At 42.3% G+C, this 17,140-nt stretch overlaps 1 protein-coding gene across 18 annotated transcripts in view; it reads right to left on the reverse strand.

The window, feature by feature from the left end:
* Window positions 1-17,140, reverse strand: part of LOC122565203 (receptor-type tyrosine-protein phosphatase S-like) — a 210,088-nt gene that overhangs the window by 99,791 nt on the left and 93,157 nt on the right. For 10 of the 18 annotated variants that reach the window (XM_043720928.1, XM_043720933.1, XM_043720934.1 and 7 more), the window contains 7 exons: window positions 16,831-16,931; window positions 10,685-10,944; window positions 9,328-9,418; window positions 7,345-7,560; window positions 3,936-4,096; window positions 1,533-1,544; window positions 538-650 (listed from right to left, as the gene is read on the reverse strand). In XM_043720928.1, the coding sequence (XP_043576863.1) occupies window positions 538-650; window positions 1,533-1,544; window positions 3,936-4,096; window positions 7,345-7,560; window positions 9,328-9,418; window positions 10,685-10,944; window positions 16,831-16,931 (954 nt within the window). The remainder of the gene's footprint in view (window positions 1-537; window positions 651-1,532; window positions 1,545-3,935; window positions 4,097-7,344; window positions 7,561-9,327; window positions 9,419-10,684; window positions 10,945-16,830; window positions 16,932-17,140) is intronic. The other 8 variants (XM_043720927.1, XM_043720943.1, XM_043720936.1 and 5 more) reach the window with 3 other exon arrangements.

Raw genomic sequence — 17,140 nt, forward strand, 5'->3', positions numbered from 1 at the left:
TCAATAATGATTGAGGATGTAGAGACAACATTGATACAGAATCTAGGTTTGAAAGTCTTGGTCCGCCTTAGAGAGTAAACTGAAGATAAAGCAGAGGGAGAAATGAGGTGTGTAGATGTGTCCATGGGGTGGGAGTGGTGAGAGTGCCAGAGGGCAAAAGGAAATTCTTGTACTCTGGTCTTTTAACCTGCCGGAAATCTACTTATAAATGTACTTACATTAAGCCCCTGAAGATTAATTTTTCCTCCTCAATTCTTCCCTGAATTTAGGTTTACTGGTTCAAAAAAGCATTCCTCTGTTCTGCTGGAAGGAATTCTCTTCCCTTTGCAATGGACACCCAGGAAACAAAACATACACCAACCCCTGATGTTTGAGGCCTCCAGTAACCTTTCTTTGTTCAGAGCTCTGCAACAGTTCAAGGAGTCTGAGAAATACCAAACTGTGAATGTGGTGTTCACGAGTAAAACGAGATCACATTATCAATTACTCCTATAACGCCATTACACAGTGCGGCCGATTGGAAAGGCTCATCGTTACCTGGTGTCTGGAAGTTGATGCGCCTCATTTCTACTGGGTCTGTGGGATGGTGGGATGGCACCTCTGCATTGTTGAGAAGGCACTTTGTTCTGGGATCACTTTCTTTACGTTTCCTGTCATTGGAATCAAATATATGAAAGTTAGGACCTAGTAAAGAAACAAGATTATAAAGTTGTCTTTCTCTAATAAGACAGCCAACCTCTGGGACTATGGTGACTTCACCTTTATAGGTTCCAAACAAAAATTTACATTTATAAATTTAAATAGAATAATAATTTTATATATTAATACATGATATATATATATATAGGGTAAATAAACATAAATCAATGCAGTCAGCCACTAAAAATGAGGATCATATTTATGTGTGAATTTATATTCAAAACATGGGGAAGGATTCTAAACACAGAAAATTTCCATTTCTGACTCCAAGATTCAGCGCGATGACTTCCTTGTAGGATGTACCATGACAGCTCCCAAGTAAAACAATTGTTATTTCCCATTATTTCCCAGCGGTTTGGTATTCTGACTCCTAAGCCACATTTCTGGCCGTCTGACAGCCATATTGGACGTCGATTCAGGTTGAAGACAAAGTTCATTTTACATGGGCCAAGGTGGCAGCCATGACAGAGGTGAGACCTCCATCCTGAGACAGTGGTGAACAACCAGCTCCCCCTTCCAGCAGATTAGGCATAGTGCTTCATTCAGCATCCTCAGAGTAACTTCCAGCAAAGGATAAGACCTTGCAACTCAAGTACTAGAAACAGATTTTCAAATATGCCTACTAGTGCTGAGGGGTCAGGTAGTGATTATCTGGAGTTTTAAGTAAGACCTCGTGAGTAACTTACAATGGCTTTTGGTTAAAAGTAAAAAGCAACCATTGCATAACAAATAAATCCAATTGTATCAGTTGTAAAGAAAAGCTGTTTATTAATAACTTCTGTAATTCTGCAGGTGGATTGAAAATGGTTACAGAACGTCAAGGTTATGCTTACCTGTCTGGTTTGCTGTCCACGATGGATGCAATAAGAGAAAGAAAATAACCTTGTAAATGCACTAATACAAACTTCAACAACACACACTCAGATACACAATAGAGCAGCCCACAATATCCTGTCACTTATTAACCCTTTTATCATGCAGAAGGACTAGCAGGCTAGGTCCACATGCTTGTGATATACTCTCAATGGGATCCTATGGAAAATAATAGTCTGCAAAAGTGTTGCTATATGGTCAAGGCAACAACTAGACAGAGTTCTGAGGAGCAAGATGAGAGAATTAGAGATGGCAAATAGCAACTCCCAACAGCCAGAAAACACCAACTAATAGTTGTATAAGACTCTGGTGCGGCCGCATCTGGAATATTGTGTGCAGTTTTTATCCTGTCACTTATTAACCCTTTTATCATGCAGAAGGACTAGCAGGCTAGGTCCACATGCTTGTGATATACTCTCAATAGGATCCTATGGAAAATAATAGTCTGCAAAAGTGTTGCTATATGGTCAAGGCAACAACTAGGCAGAGTTCTGAGGAGCAAGATGAGGGAATTAGAGATGGCAAATAGCAACTCCCAACAGCCAGAAAACACCAACTAATATCAGGTGATTAATGGCACTGGGTGGAGGTTTAATTGCCTGATTTTTAAATTCTCTCTCATTCTGCCAAGAGAATGTATATGGAGATAACTTCTCGATTATCCCACCTCCAGAAAGCAAGATAGGGCAAATTGAGAAACTTGCACTTCATGAAACAAAAACACTTCATGTCTGAAAGTGCTGCCAAGTTGGCTTGCTTCCTTAGTTATCCAAACCTGGCTGGTGTGAGGTAGTTGTTTCCTATCAGGTTCATCAGGTAAGGTAGCAAGAAACAGGGAGGTTACTAAGAATTAGGAGGCAATATCAGGAAACAGGAAAAATGTTTGGTTCAGGACAGGAAGGAGGGACAATGAAGGAAAGAAAGGTTTGGGGTTATAGGAATCGAAATAAAGAATAGAATGACGAGGGGAACAGAAAAGGAAAGACACTTTGAAAATATTGTCAGTTTTCATTTTGAAAGTTTTCCCACAGCTAGCTCAGAAAATGGACTGTTCCACTAAAATAAAAGGTGCTGTCACCTAATATAGAGTCCACCAAGAGGTTGGACTAAAGAAATGGTCTAATCAATGTTTGGAGGTTACCTTAAATATCCATAATACTGATTGCGGGCCTGTTGAATAACAGTATTTCATGAGCAGTAAGACAGCACACTTCATCCACAGAACTAGGTTTGATATAATGTAATGTTGATTCATTCCTGATTATCTCCAATTTTCAATCTCAGGTCACCATTACACAATAAATTGCAGTAATCACACTGAAGTTATTAATTCTGTTGCATAATTTTTAACTGCAATCTGAAATTAAAATGACCCAAAATGCAAAACAGGATTCCCAGACAGAATTAACTTATGTGTTTATAACGAGTAACTGCCTTAGATGAATGTCATTAAGATGTGTCGAACTGCTAACAAGATCCAATCATTCAGCGATGTCTAATTAATACCATCATCCAAAACTACACATTCCTTTAGTAAAGCTTCCATTCTTCCCTCAGCAGTGTTTACACAGCTACTGCTTCAGGCCTCTCACAGTATTAAAACAATAATTACTATGAAAACAGTAAGCTCTTGTTGCATCTTCTAGCCCGCTGAGTCTCAAAGATGTGTGACCTTCCAAATCAGTTCTCATCTGCATTGCTCAGCACCACAGTCTTTACAAGCTCTAGAATTTCCTCTTTAAATCTTCCAGTGTATTTTTCTCTAAGGTCCTGTTGTGAAACCTACCTCTTTGATTTGGTTACCTTTCCAAGTGTCGCCTTCTCTGACTGAGTCAACTTTCTACTTTCATACTTAACTCCTGTGAATGGCTTTAGACATTTAATCACATTAAGGGTGATACATAAATATAAACTGTTGATTGTGGCCAGCTCAATAGCCACAACCAACAACGAGTCCCAGTTTAAATCCCAAAAAGTGTGTGTGTGTGTGTCTCTGGCTGTGTGTATATATCTGTATGTGTGTGTCTCTGTGTCTGTGTGTGTGGCTGTGTGTATATATCTGTGTGTGTGTGTATGTGTGCGTGTGTCTGTGGGTGTCTGTGTATGTGCGTGTGTGTCTCTGTGTGTGTATGCGTGTATGTGTCTCTGTGTGTGTGCGTGTGTGTGTGTCTGTCTGTGTGTATATATCTGTGTCTGTGTGCATGTGTGTGTGTGTCTGTGTGTGTGTGCGTGTGTGTCTGTCTGTCTGTGTGTGTCTGTGTTTGTTGCCCAGAAGAATGACTATGCAGCAATTAACCAAGCGGCTTGTATAATTCCACATTGTGCTAACCAACACTCCAGCCTACAAACAGTGCATTGCTTACTTTTTGTACAGTAGGATAGCTATTACAATGCAGATGATGAAGACCACTGCCAGCACTGGGCCTACCACCCAGATGAGACCCTCCTCTCCATCGATAATGGGCTGTGGGTCAGGATCAGCTGAAAGGATGGGGTCAGAGTAAGGACTTGCTGCAAACATTTTCTGTAATGACAATCATAGAACATGGTAGTCAGAGAATTCACACACATGTACACTCTGAAAGCAATCAAATAAGTCAAAATAAATCAGAGCAGTGAGCAATAGAAAGAATAGCTCAGGAACAATTCCCAAATACTGATAGTATCTGCAATTCTGAAATATTCAGTGTTGGCAACAGAAGAACATAAAGTGACAGGAGGTAATATAGTCAGTAATATTCTTACCTGGTTGTTTTATATTCTCAAAACAAATTACTCTGGTACTGTGACAGCATTATTAACGTTAAAATACAAATGCAGTGAGGGAAATTTGACAAAAGTGTGTTAAACTCTGACATGATAACAGCAGTTTCTATCTAATAGATTGGACAGGTAGGGATAAACTTCTTTACTCCTTCACAGCGATCTGGTACAGAGAGAAATATTCTTATTATTCATTGTGAGCAGCGTAAAAGTGAATTTTAGAAAAGCGACTTCACATAAGAGGATTCAGAACCTTTTAATTCTATTGCACCAGAAGAGTAGAGGTGCAGAATCACCATGAATATTTAGCCGGGAAGTAGGCACGTTCAGGGATCTGAAGAAAATGTAGGGAATTGAGAGTACATGAAAAACCGGTTATGGGAAAAAGCAGTGCGGCGCTATCTAGTGGTGGACTAAAAGATATAAAATAATTCCTAGTTTGCTTGGCACCGAAGGCATGGGAGGATCCAATTAATTTAGCCTTGGTCAAAACTTCTGTAGCTGCTCCGAAGATCAGACATAAGCTAGGGTACCATAAAGTCACTAATAAATCCTGCAGGGAGTTCAGGGGGAATCTCTTCACCCAGTCAGTGGTAAGAAAGTGGTAAGAAAGTAGGACTTGCTGCCAGCAGTCGTTAAGATGACTAACGTAGACACATTTAAAGGGAAGCTGGCTAATCATGAGGGATAATGGACTGGAAAGTTATGCGAATCAGGTAAGATGAAGATGACGCTTTGCAAAACAGTACAAATTTAAACATTATTTCACAGGATGTGGGCATCACTGGCTCGGCACCATTTATTACCCATGAGAAGGTGGTGGTGGTGAGTTATCTTTAGGAACTGCTGAAGTCCATTGTGGGGGTAGGGACACCCATAATTCACCTCTATATATATTGTTAGAGCTCTTGTGTTGTATTGTTTTTATTTATTCATGGGATGTTCATGTTGCTGGCTTGGCTGGCATCTACTGCCCATGTCCAGTTGCTCTGGAGATGGTGATGGTGAGCTACCTTTTTGCACTGCCATCCATTTAGTGTAGGGTCATCTACAATATTGGAGGGAGTTCCAGTATTTTGACCAGGTGACAGTGAAGTACAGATCCAAGCCAAGATGGTGTGTGAGTTAGAGGGCAACTAGAGGTAGTGGCATTCCCATGTGTCTGATCCTCTTCTCCTTCTTGTGATGGGGATCACTGATTTGGAAGGTGCTGTTAAATGATTTTAGGCAAAATGCTTTGTTATTGTATCTTATAATTCATGTGACAGGATACTTTCCTTTATTAGTCAGAGTACTGAGTACAGGAGTTGGGAGATCATGTTGCGGCTGTACAGGACATTGGTTAGGCCACTGTTGAAATATTGCATGCAATTCTGGTCTCCTTCCTATCAGAAAGATGTTGTGAAACCTGAAAGGGTTCAGAAAAGATTTACAAGGATGTTTTCAGGGTTGGAGAATTTGAGCTATCGGGAGAGGTTGAATAGGCTGGGGCTGTTTTCCTTGGAGTGTCGGAGGCTGAGGGGTGTCCTTGTAGAGGTTTACAAAATTATGAGGGGCATGGATAGGATAAATAGGCAAAGTCTTTTCCCTGGGTGAGTCCAGAACTAGAGGGCACAGGTTTAGGGTGAGAAGGGAAAGATATAAAAGAGACCTACGGGGCAACTTTTTCACGCAGAGGGTGGTACGTGTATGGAATGAGCTTCCAGAGGAAGTGGTGGAGGCTGGTACAATTGCAACATTTAAGAGGCATTTGGATGGGTATATGAATAGGAAGGGTTTAGAGGGATATGAGCTGGGTGCTGGCAGGTGGGACTAGATTGGGTTGGGCTATCTGGTCGGCATGGATGGGTTGGACCGAAAGGTCTGTTTCCATGCAGTACCTCTCTATGACTCTATGTCTTCCAGGTCAGACTAGAACCTATCCTCAAATGCCAATACTGAGTTATCAGTTACTAGCTTGGATTCCATTTTACCTGGATTTCTAGAGCTGGAAATTGGAATAAAAATCTAACTAGCGACTATGTGTCAACAAGTCGATGTCATAAACTCAACTTCAAATGAAGAACAAACTAACCAAGTATTTTGTAATGGTAAACAATAGGTTTCATTCACTTCAGGCAGCAGTATTGGAGACAATTAGTTCAAAGTCTAATGTTTACTATTCCATCATTACCGCCAGCTCAATAGTTTCCTGATTCCTAATCTCTGGAAGTACTACTAAATCTCTCTACTCAACCTTCCCTTTTAGATGCTCCGTAAAACACACCTATTTGATCATCTGCTATGTATCACCTGACATGGTACACTCTCAGTTTTTTTCTCAATTATGGGATGTGGGCATCGCTGACTAGGTCGGCATTTATTGCCCACTCCTAATTGTCCTGAGGGCAGTTAAGAATCAAAGCCATGGCTCTGGAGTCAGATGTAAACCAGATCAGGTAAGGAGGGCAGTTTCCTTCCCTAAAGGGCATCAGTGAACTAGATGGGTTTTTCATGACAATCAACAATGGATTCATGGTCATCTTTGGACCCTCAATTCCAGATACTTTACTGAATTCAAATTCCACCATCTGCTGTGGTGGGATTTGATCCCAGGTCTCCAGAACATTACCTGGGTCTCTGAATTAATAGTCTAGTGATAATATGACACGCTTATCATCTTCCCATGAAATCCTGTGAAATGCCTGCTGTGTCTTGTAATATTAAAGGCATCATAAAAATGCAGTTTACTGATATTGTGTAGCATAGCCAGTGACAGAGCAAGGTTCATTCTACAGTTCTTTAATGATGTTTCTTATCTCTTACAGATGTAAAATGTGAGACACATTGCAGATTACCCAACACAGAAGCTTGGGATCTTCCATTAACTCACCCCCAGGAGAGAACAGGAGAGTAAAGGAAAGGAAAATGAGAATGCAGGGGGGAATGGGCTGAGTTCTGAGGAAATGGATGTCACTACTGAAGGTAGGAGATGTTTGTTTCATGTTCTGTCAGAAGATGTTCACTCACCGCTTCTGGGATGTCCAGAACACCCAGGACGAAAAACACATACTTGTTACCCTCCTCAAGTGGCTTGTTTTCAAATCCACCATAAAACCGCCGGTCCCCGAGAATGAACTCTCGTGGGAGAATGTCAAAACGAGCCGCCACATAGGGCTTGGAGTGTCCCAGCTGCCGTCGGGGGCGGAGGCTTCTGCGCCGGCGCAGGGTCAGATCGTGAAGTAGCTGCAATCGAAAAGTGGTAACTTATCTGGACCGGCAGCATGGGACTTTGCAAATGAAACCAAAAGAATGCACCAAAGTGCAATAAGTACATGTCTGAAAAGTATATAAGTTTGACCTGTGAGGAAGTCAGCTAGATACACCTGGAATGGACAGGGTTCCCTCAGATTCTTTACAGCAATGTGCATTCAGCTCTTTTAACACTCAAATGCAGGAACCGGTGGAAATGGAAAAGACCGTGTGTGAGCAGGAGTGTGCAGTTGTGGAAACAAATGCATAAACAGAAACCAGCGTAATAGGCAGTAGTGGGCCACAACTGATGATAAGTTACAGGACAGTGAATGGCAGAGGGATAGAACAGTCAGGAATACAAGCATTGACCAGACAGGGCAGTAATCAATGAATAGTAGTGGGACAGATAGACTGGGCTGTCAGGCACAATGGAACAGACCAGAGAGAGCAGTAAATAACAGTGAGTTAGGGCTGAGAGACCTGATCAGTCGGACAACAGTAACTGAAGCCTGGATACATAGAGTGAGGAGCAGGCACCGAAAGATTTGTACAAAAAAAAATTGAATATTTGTTGTTTTCCGTTGGTCAATAAATCATACAGAGTACCAGTACAGAACCAAATGCATGAAGGTGGTACCAAATCTATTACAGACAGATTTTCATAGTTTTCAGAAGGTGTACCTATCCCCTTTTGAGTGGAAGAGGTTTCTTTCGTTTCTTTCAGTGTTCTTCAATGAGTTTGGGCAGTTTTTTTGAAATGAGATTGTGCACACCTTTGAAAATGTGATCGCATATGTTTTAATAAGATCGCATAGTTTTCAATGAGATCGTGCAGTTTTGTTAAAAATGAGATTGTGTATTTTTCAATAAGATTGCATATTTTTTCAAAGAGATTGCGTAGTTTTTTTATAAGATTGCATATTTTTCAAAACGAAATTGAATATTTTTTCAAAATGAGACCGCATATTTTTCTCTTTGAGTAAACCCACGCTCAGGTTCTGTGATCTTTGGAGATATTTGAGACATGGCTGAAACATGGGACACAGGTTTCACATAAAGCACAACTCACTGCCTGTCTGACAGGATCTGTCCTTTGCTCCTAAAGATTGAGATTCCCTTTTACAGGACTATATTTATCTCAGTAGCTTAATTGGATTAATTCCAGAGTGGCAGCATTTGAGCAGCAGAATGTAGAGAAGCACACTCCCATTGTTATGTAACCTCACGCATACTGATTTCATGTTGGAAGAAATGAAGATCTGTTTCAATCTCTCAGCTGAATGGGCCCTGGCATTGACGGAAAAAGCCACAGGCTTTTGGGTTTCCCACTGTACCTGTCCTCATTGCTCAGTGAATAAATACATTATACCTTGTGATAATCAGGTCCAGAGCCACCTCAGGTGCCACCTGTGACGTGTGCTGGGCTGGCTGGCATTGCAGTAGGATGTGAGGGCTAACCTCAAATCTGTTGAGTCTGGGCGGAGGGAAAGGAGCCAGGGTTCACAGTCCCTGTGCAATGTGAGTGTGGGGATGAGAGGACATGGAGAAGACGGGAGTGATGATCTCCAAGTGTGAGTTGATAGACATGCTCTCTCTTTCCCCATACACACGTACACACTCTTTGGTGATACCAAGTTATTGGGACCTTTTGGATATTGGGGTTGGGGAGGGATCAGTAAGGTGGAGAAACTGCAGAGGGAGTACATGCTGCTTGGCCTCATGACTGCTTGCTATTGTAAACTGAGTTTGCCCATGTACCTCTTCGAGATCCATTTCATCAGGGCTGCTCCAGGTATTCACAAACTTGCCACGAGACTTTTTCAATGGCACCACAATGACATAGTAGGCTCTGAAACACAAAGCAAAAACATGCAACTCGTGACTCCAAAACGATGACACAGGCAATCAGATTTATTCCGTTGTGAAAGACATTCAAGCCCTGCCAAACTGTGCCTCAGGAGTGTGAGAGTCTTACTCTTCCCGTACATTATGTACACAATGCCCAGCCTGCCATCTCTCTGCATGTATCATCCTGGGGACAAAGGAGCTTCAGGCTTTCAGTCCGATAGCAGAAATGGATAGGGTTGCACGACTGCTCAATGATGAATGAAACATTAACTTGGTTTCTCTCTCCACAGATGCTGGGTAATCCAACATTTTCTGTTTGTATTTTGGGTCTCCAGTACTTTGCTTTAGTACCAATGATAAATATACGGTGGTATCCAATGCTGAAGACCAGGAGGTTCCAGGTTTGAACCTGGAACCATGCTCCATTGGTTGATATTCATTGGAATAGATAATGGAGCTGGACCAGTAGGTAAGAGGCCCAAGCTAATGTTAAGTTCAAATTGACTTGGTGACTGGTGGAATTTAAATTCAATGAGTAAAATCTGGAATCAAAGGCTTGTCTTGAGAATATTGACCGTGAATTTGTTATCAATGGTCATTAAAACTCAATTGCTTCCCTCCAGCCCTTTTGGGGAAGGCTATCTGCTGTCCTTTCTTGCCTAGTCTATGTGCGAATCCAGACCCATAGCAATTTGGTCAACTCTTACCTGTCCCCTGGAATGGCCTAGCAGGGTCATTCAGTTCAGGTATCATGACGGGTAGGCAATTAATGCCAGCGGTGCCCATATCCCAATAGAAATAAAGCACTGAGCCACAACAATGGGCCTCAGTTTCCACGTGTAAGGTGATGGGTAGCATGGTTAGGGGATAGCATTGTGGGACAACCAATGGCCTCCTGATTGTTATTACCTAGCAGCATCTACAACGATGAAAAGCACAATTATATATAATTTTAATTAACCTGCACAGGCATACCATTACACATCTCAATGAGATGGGACTGGAGCCTCATCCTTCTGGCCCAGGGATGGGGACATTGCCACTGTGCCACAGCAGCCCTCAGAATACACGAGTGAAGTTAGATGATGACAGGGTGATATAAGGATGTGAAGCGCCCATGTGGTGATAAACAGCCAGAGAGTAGACACAGTCCATTCAGGCTACAAACTGTTTAGGCCGGCTTCTGCCAGAGTCCCTCAATCCCATCCCTCTGACAAACCAGAGTGACGCAGTGTGAAGAACATTTTACACTCTGTGGTTTTCTTACATGACTGGTGTCACCGGCTCCACCTCAGGCATCCTGACCATCAGAGTCCCGTCGGGGTCCACCTTCTTGATGAGGTAAGGTTTGCCGCTGAGGATGGCAGGGGCCGTGCGAGCGGACACTGTTTGCTGCAGCCCTCCCACCGAATTGCCACGGTTTGTCAGCACGAAGGAGTACTCTTTGTCCGGTTCCAGGTTGGTGATCAGCTTCTTGCTGGCTCGCCCATCCACCTCGACAACAGACTGACCATTTTTATACTGGATCTGCAAACAAACACAGGTTGAGGAAAAAAATGACAGCTGAGGTGGCGATACTTTATAATCAAAATATCAGACAGGGAGACAGCGTCATACTTGAATAGACTCACATCAGAGGATCCCGAGAAAGAAACCAAATTGTGAGAAGTAATTAGAGTCATACAACATAGAAGAGACCTGCTAGCCATTGAACCTATCTACACTAATCCTCACCAATTAATCCAGGAAAATGCAATGCCGTCATAAACAGTGCCAAACAATGGCAGCACCACTCACCATCTGATCCTGTCAATTTTCCCACAGCCATGCTATGACCAACAAGCACTGAAGCCACAAGAGTCAAGTGATTGTCGCATGTCAGTAGCATTAAGGCTAACTGTTTTCGCTGTTATCACCTATCCCAGAGCTGTCAGAGAGTTGAAAATGAGAAATGGGGGGGGAGGTGCTTGAGGGGTGGGAGATGAGCCTGGGACCAGTCAGACCTGAAACAGAGACCTGCAGGGATTGAATCATGGAGTCTTTAGGAAGTGATCTCAGATCCACCAATTTTACACTTTAGTTCAGCATTTTTCATACTGATCAAGTAGGTTTGAGCTGGAAAGAATGACTTGCATTTATCTAGTGCTTTTCATAACTACTGGACAACTCTGAATTCTTTATAGCTATTAAGCATTTGTTGAAGTGTTTACTGTTGTAAACCAGGAAACACAACAGTTAATTTGTGCTCAGCAAACTCCCACAAATTATTAGGAAATAATTAACAAATAACCTGCTTTCTGCATTGTTGATTGACAGATCAATACTGCTCAGGACACTGGGGATAAGTTGCCTGCCGTCCTTTGAAACAATGTGATGGTATCTTTTACATCCACCTAAAAGCATCCCATGGCAGTGCAGTACTCTCTTGGTACCACACTAAAGTGCCAGCCTTGATTTCTGCTCTGAAGCTCTGTGGTGGGACTTGAACCTGGAACCGTATAATTCAGGGCACTACCAGTTGTGCCCCATGGCTAACCTACATAAAATCCTGCTATTGATGAGTAAGTGATGAAATTTATAGTGAGTTGATAAACATCCAATTCTGAGAGTTCTTGACAAGAAAAGGAAGGAGCAAATTACTGCAGATGCTGGAATCTGTCCTGAGAATAAAATGTGCTGGAAATCACAGCGGGTCAGGCAGCATCCATGTAGACTCTTGATAAAGAGACTCAAAATGTTGGGCTTGCTCTCTCTTCACAGATGCTGCCTCAGCTGTTATGATTTCCAGCATATTTTGTTTCCAGGAAAGGGAGTATCCAGAACTCGGGGTGGTCACTATTTAAAAAGAAGGGGAGTTGCCCACTTAAGACAGAAACAAGGCAGAACTCTTTTTTCTTAAAGAGGGTTGAAAGTCTTTGGAAAGAAAAACGGAAATTGCTGGATAAACTCCGCAAGTCTGACAGCATATATGCTGACCAGCTGAGCTTATCCAGCAATTTCAGTTTTTGAATCTGCTTTCCAGCATCCGGATTCTTTTGATTTTAATTTTGAAATTCTCTTCCCGACAAAGCAGAGCCCTTGAATCTTATGGGTGGCACGGTGGCTCAGTGGTTAGCAATGCTGCCTCACAGCGCCAGGGACCTGAGTTCAATTCTACTCAGGCGACTGTCTGTGTGGAGTTTTGCACGTTCTTCTGCGTGGGTTTCCTCTGGGTGCTCCAGTTTCTTCCCACAATCCAAAAATGTTCGAGTTAGTGTGAATTGGCCATGCTAAATTGCCCATAGCGTTAGGTGCATTAGACAGGGATAAATGTTGGGTTGGGGAATGGGTCTGGGTGGGTTACTCTTCAAAGAGTTGATGTGGACTGGTTGGGCCGAAGGACCTGTTTCCATACTGTAGGGAATCTAATCTTGAACATTTTTTTAAGGCAGAGGGGGATAGGTTCTTGCTGCACAAAGTGGGGAGTGAAAAGGCTATCAAGGAGTAGGCAGAGAAGTGAATGAGAGGTTACAATCAGACTAAGCACAGTCTGATTCAATGGCAGAGCAGCCTTGATGGCTGGGAAGGCCTCCTCCAGCTTAATTTTCATAATTCCAAAAATATACCAATCACCATGAGGAAGTACAGTGATGGTGCTGCACAACAGTTTTGACTTGATTTAGGTCAACAGCAATTTGGTCAACTGTCAGTGGGAAGATTGTGGGTTCTTCAGGACTTAGAATCCCTACAGTATGGAAGCAGGCCATTCAGCCCATAGGGTGGACAGCAAAGGGCATTCCCCCCCCCAACAGAATCATCCCCCCTCCCCTATCCCTGTAACCATGCATTTCCCATTACTAATCCACCTAACACATCTCTGCACACCATGGGCAACTTAGCATGGCCAATCCACCTGACGTGCACACCTTTGGACTGTGTGAGGAAACCGGAGCATCCAGAGGAAACCCACGCAGACACGGAGAGAACATGCAAACATCACACAGTCGCCTGAGTGGAATTTAAGTCAGGTCCCTGGCACTGTGGGGCAGCAGGGCTAACCACTGAGCCACTGTGCAACTTGAGCAAATAATTTAAGCTGACCCTTTAATGAAACACTCTGAGGAAAGTTGCTCTCAGTTAATGCATTAGACAGGGTTCTGTTCGCCTATTGCAGTGGATGTTAAGAGATTTTATAACCGCATACCTGACAAAAACCTATTGACCTCAGCCATTAAAATTATAATTGACCCAGCACCCACAGACATGCTACAGGCTGTCAGAACTTGGAAGTATTGCACTCTATGCAAATTGTTTTAACATATTTCTGAGAAATGTGATACAATAGACATGCAAGTCTTTCTTTTCCAACTTGAAGTCTGTTTTTCACAATTTTGTATGACTGCTGTCTGGGAAAACATCCCGTCTTTCTGGTATTCTACTACTTGTACAAACTGATTCTAAACCACTGTGAAAAACCACCTCTGCTGGCCAAGTAATTCATTCATTATGCAGCTAAGCCATACAGGCCAGGAAAGAAACCATATAAATACTGTGGTATAAGAACAGACTGGGAATTCTGCGGTGAGTAACTTACCTCCTGGCTCCCAAAGCTGTTCATCATCAGGAGTGTGATGACAAATTCTCAGTTGCCAGGATAAATGCAGTTCCAAAATACCCAAGAAGCTCCACAAATCATCTGCTCCCCACGCACCACAATAAGCATTCACTCCCTTCACCATTAACACACAGTAGCAGCAGTGTGTACCATCTACAAGATGCAGTGTAGCAAGTCATCAAGGTTCCTTAGATGATAGATTTCAAGCTGCTAACTTAAACCAGCTAACTTAAACCAATGGGAAGGCCAAATCTCCAGTTTTCAGTCCTGAAGTGACCCACTAGTCACAGCCTTCCAATCAGGGATTGACCCAGTTATATACACTTTTTGTGCAGCCGATGGACTGATATGTTGCCATCTTCAAGTTTTACTCTAGGCCACACGCACCCATCCTGACTTGGAAATTTATCAGCCAGTCCTTCAGTGTGGTTGGGTCAAAATCGTGGATTTTCATTCCTAATGCAATGGCAGGTGCACCTACAACACATGGGCTGCAGTGGTTCAAGAACACAGCTCACCACCAGGGATGGGCAAAAATGTTGGTTTCGCTGGTGATGTTCACATCCCATGAATGAAGTAAAAATAAAACAGTCCTTGATTCAGTTGTCTTGTGCTGCATTAGCTGGCCTCAATCAAGATGGACATTTAAGCTATGGAGAAAGAAACTAATCAATTAAAATCCCTAATTCTGCACAGTAACCAGCAATCCCAAATAGAAATTTGAACACCATGGATGGACGAGGACAGGTTTGGACTTGGTAGCAATGCCCCTATGGCTGCATAACTTGTTAATGTTTGATTTCTGGGCTCACACAAGAAATGGAAATGGATTAGGCTGTAGAGGATAGAGAAGTTCAGCTGGACCCTAGAATGAGTCAGAGCTGTCAGTGAGGTAGGTGTTATGATCAGATGTTTGAATTGTTTTATTGTTATATTCTCATGGCATGACTTGAGAATATAACAATATGCTGGTTTCTCTGAAGATGATGACAACTGTTTGGAAACAGGCTGGGGAGCAAATCCCCAAACACAGTAAAACTTTGAGATGTTTGTGAAACTGCGAGTCAGGACAAAATAAGTGCTGATTTTACCAGCGTCGCTGAAGCAGACGGCAACTTCACAGGTTTGTAATAATCCCAGACTGTGATGTTTCTCATCTACAGTGTTAATGGAATATTACTTATGCTGCCCTTGATGTTTGACCGAGTCTGTTGATATCCCACCCACTGTCTCCACAGACTGTCGTCTATCAGGACATCTATTTTCTGACATGCAGAGTCACTTTCTATTGCTATCTGGTGGTTATCTTATTTCATGGCTAATTACTCAAACTAATTTGGTGCCACTTGTTTTCTGCTCTAATGTCAAGTCATATACTCCCATTCTGAGACATTTCAAACAAGCTCATTCTTCCCTCGTCTCCTTAAGTTTCCTGCTTGGGGATGGTCTGAGAACAGTCATCGGTTGCCCACAAGCACCTCTCCTTGGTAATAGTTATTCATGAGTGAGTAGCGAGTACTGGTGCCTAATTAAATGTGGGGTATAGTTGATTCCAATCCCTTAATGGCTGAGATCAAGAACTCACATCAGAGGAACTGTGGATATGATGTTCAATGCCAGCACTGCATTCAGCCCACAACACTGCCCACTCCATGTGTATATTAATGCCTGCAATTATAGCTGCAACCCTCAATTAGTTCTTACATTTCATCAAATGTGGATACACTTTATCCCTTTCATCCCTACTTAAACACTGCCTTAGAGCCGACCATTTTTTTTCCTGAATGAACATTCTGACAATTTAAGCACAAACCAAATGCTTGTGCTTCTGTCACAGTTTGGAATAGGAGTGGATCTTTCTGGAAATGGAATATAGGAATAAGCTTTTGTAGACATTTGTAACTGCCTCTAAAATTATTTTTAACCATGTCCCCGAATCCAGCAGAGCTGCTGTTAAGTATTCATGTTAAAATTAAGCAGCAGGTTTATAGTTTGAAGCATCAAGGAAACTTTTACTAATTAAATGTAAGAATCAGGACCTGTGCAACTATTATCTAGCAATTGATAATGGAATCGTATCCCCATAAAACATTAGGGTCAAGTAACTAAACTGTTAAAATTCAGAGCTTATAGAACTGTTCTAAGTGTCAGGGTGGGGCTTAAACGGATGTATTTCATTGAAGTTCTGCTTCACCTCAGTTTTTTGTAACATTTTCCATATCCTTTAAACTTTTACATTGGCATATTGCTGCTAATGTTGTTCTTTTATTGTGGATGTTAGGTGCACCAATCACTGCTATTCAAAACACAACTCAGAGATTCTCTTCTCATCAGTTTCATGTTGACCTGTCACCCTCAGGGGGTTATTTACTCCACTTATCTCTGCCTTGTTACAGGATGCTAACTGAGACAGCACTTGGTTCTGCCGCATCTGCGTTTCTTAGGTAACGGCAAAGCAAGGGAATGTCATTAGGTGGCAGATTTATCGAAGCTTCCACAAAACAGGTGAAAAGGCATCAACGAAATAGAGTTATGTGGTCTGGCGTACTCAAGGGAGGGGCCAGCTCCCAACAGAAACATTCAGGTACAGGTCAAGGTCCCATCACTGTGCAATGCCTTGTGGGTTTAGGTCAGAGTGGTGCTGGAAAAGCACAGCAGGTCAGGCAGCATCCGAGGAGCAGGAGAATCGACATTTCGGGCAAAAGCCCTTCATCAGGAAATCAGGCCTTGTGGGTCCATGAGTGATCCTTGAGTGAGTGATTGAATAAGAAGTTAATGCCAACCAAATGTAGATGGTAGGTTTACAAACACAAGCTCACCTTATATGGAATCGGAGAGTTGTAATGTTCTGGAATCTCCCAACTCAGCAGTACTGAGGTCTTCATTACAAGCTTTACTCGAAAATTTTTGGGGAAAACTGCTGGAAAAGAAGGAAAATTAAAAGAAAACTGTCCTACAACACCGTAAACAAACACTGGTATTCTGTAACAATGGCCATAAACATAGTGGACTGTGAACACATCAGTACTGAAATAGGGCACTTAAAGGAATTTCTCAGACTCTCACAAAATTTGGTCCATTTTGTTTGTACATATTCAATTTAATATTCCATTTGTTTCATTGTTCCTA

This window comes from Chiloscyllium plagiosum, chromosome 31 (genome assembly GCF_004010195.1).
Source record: "Chiloscyllium plagiosum isolate BGI_BamShark_2017 chromosome 31, ASM401019v2, whole genome shotgun sequence".
NCBI lineage: Eukaryota > Metazoa > Chordata > Chondrichthyes > Orectolobiformes > Hemiscylliidae > Chiloscyllium > Chiloscyllium plagiosum.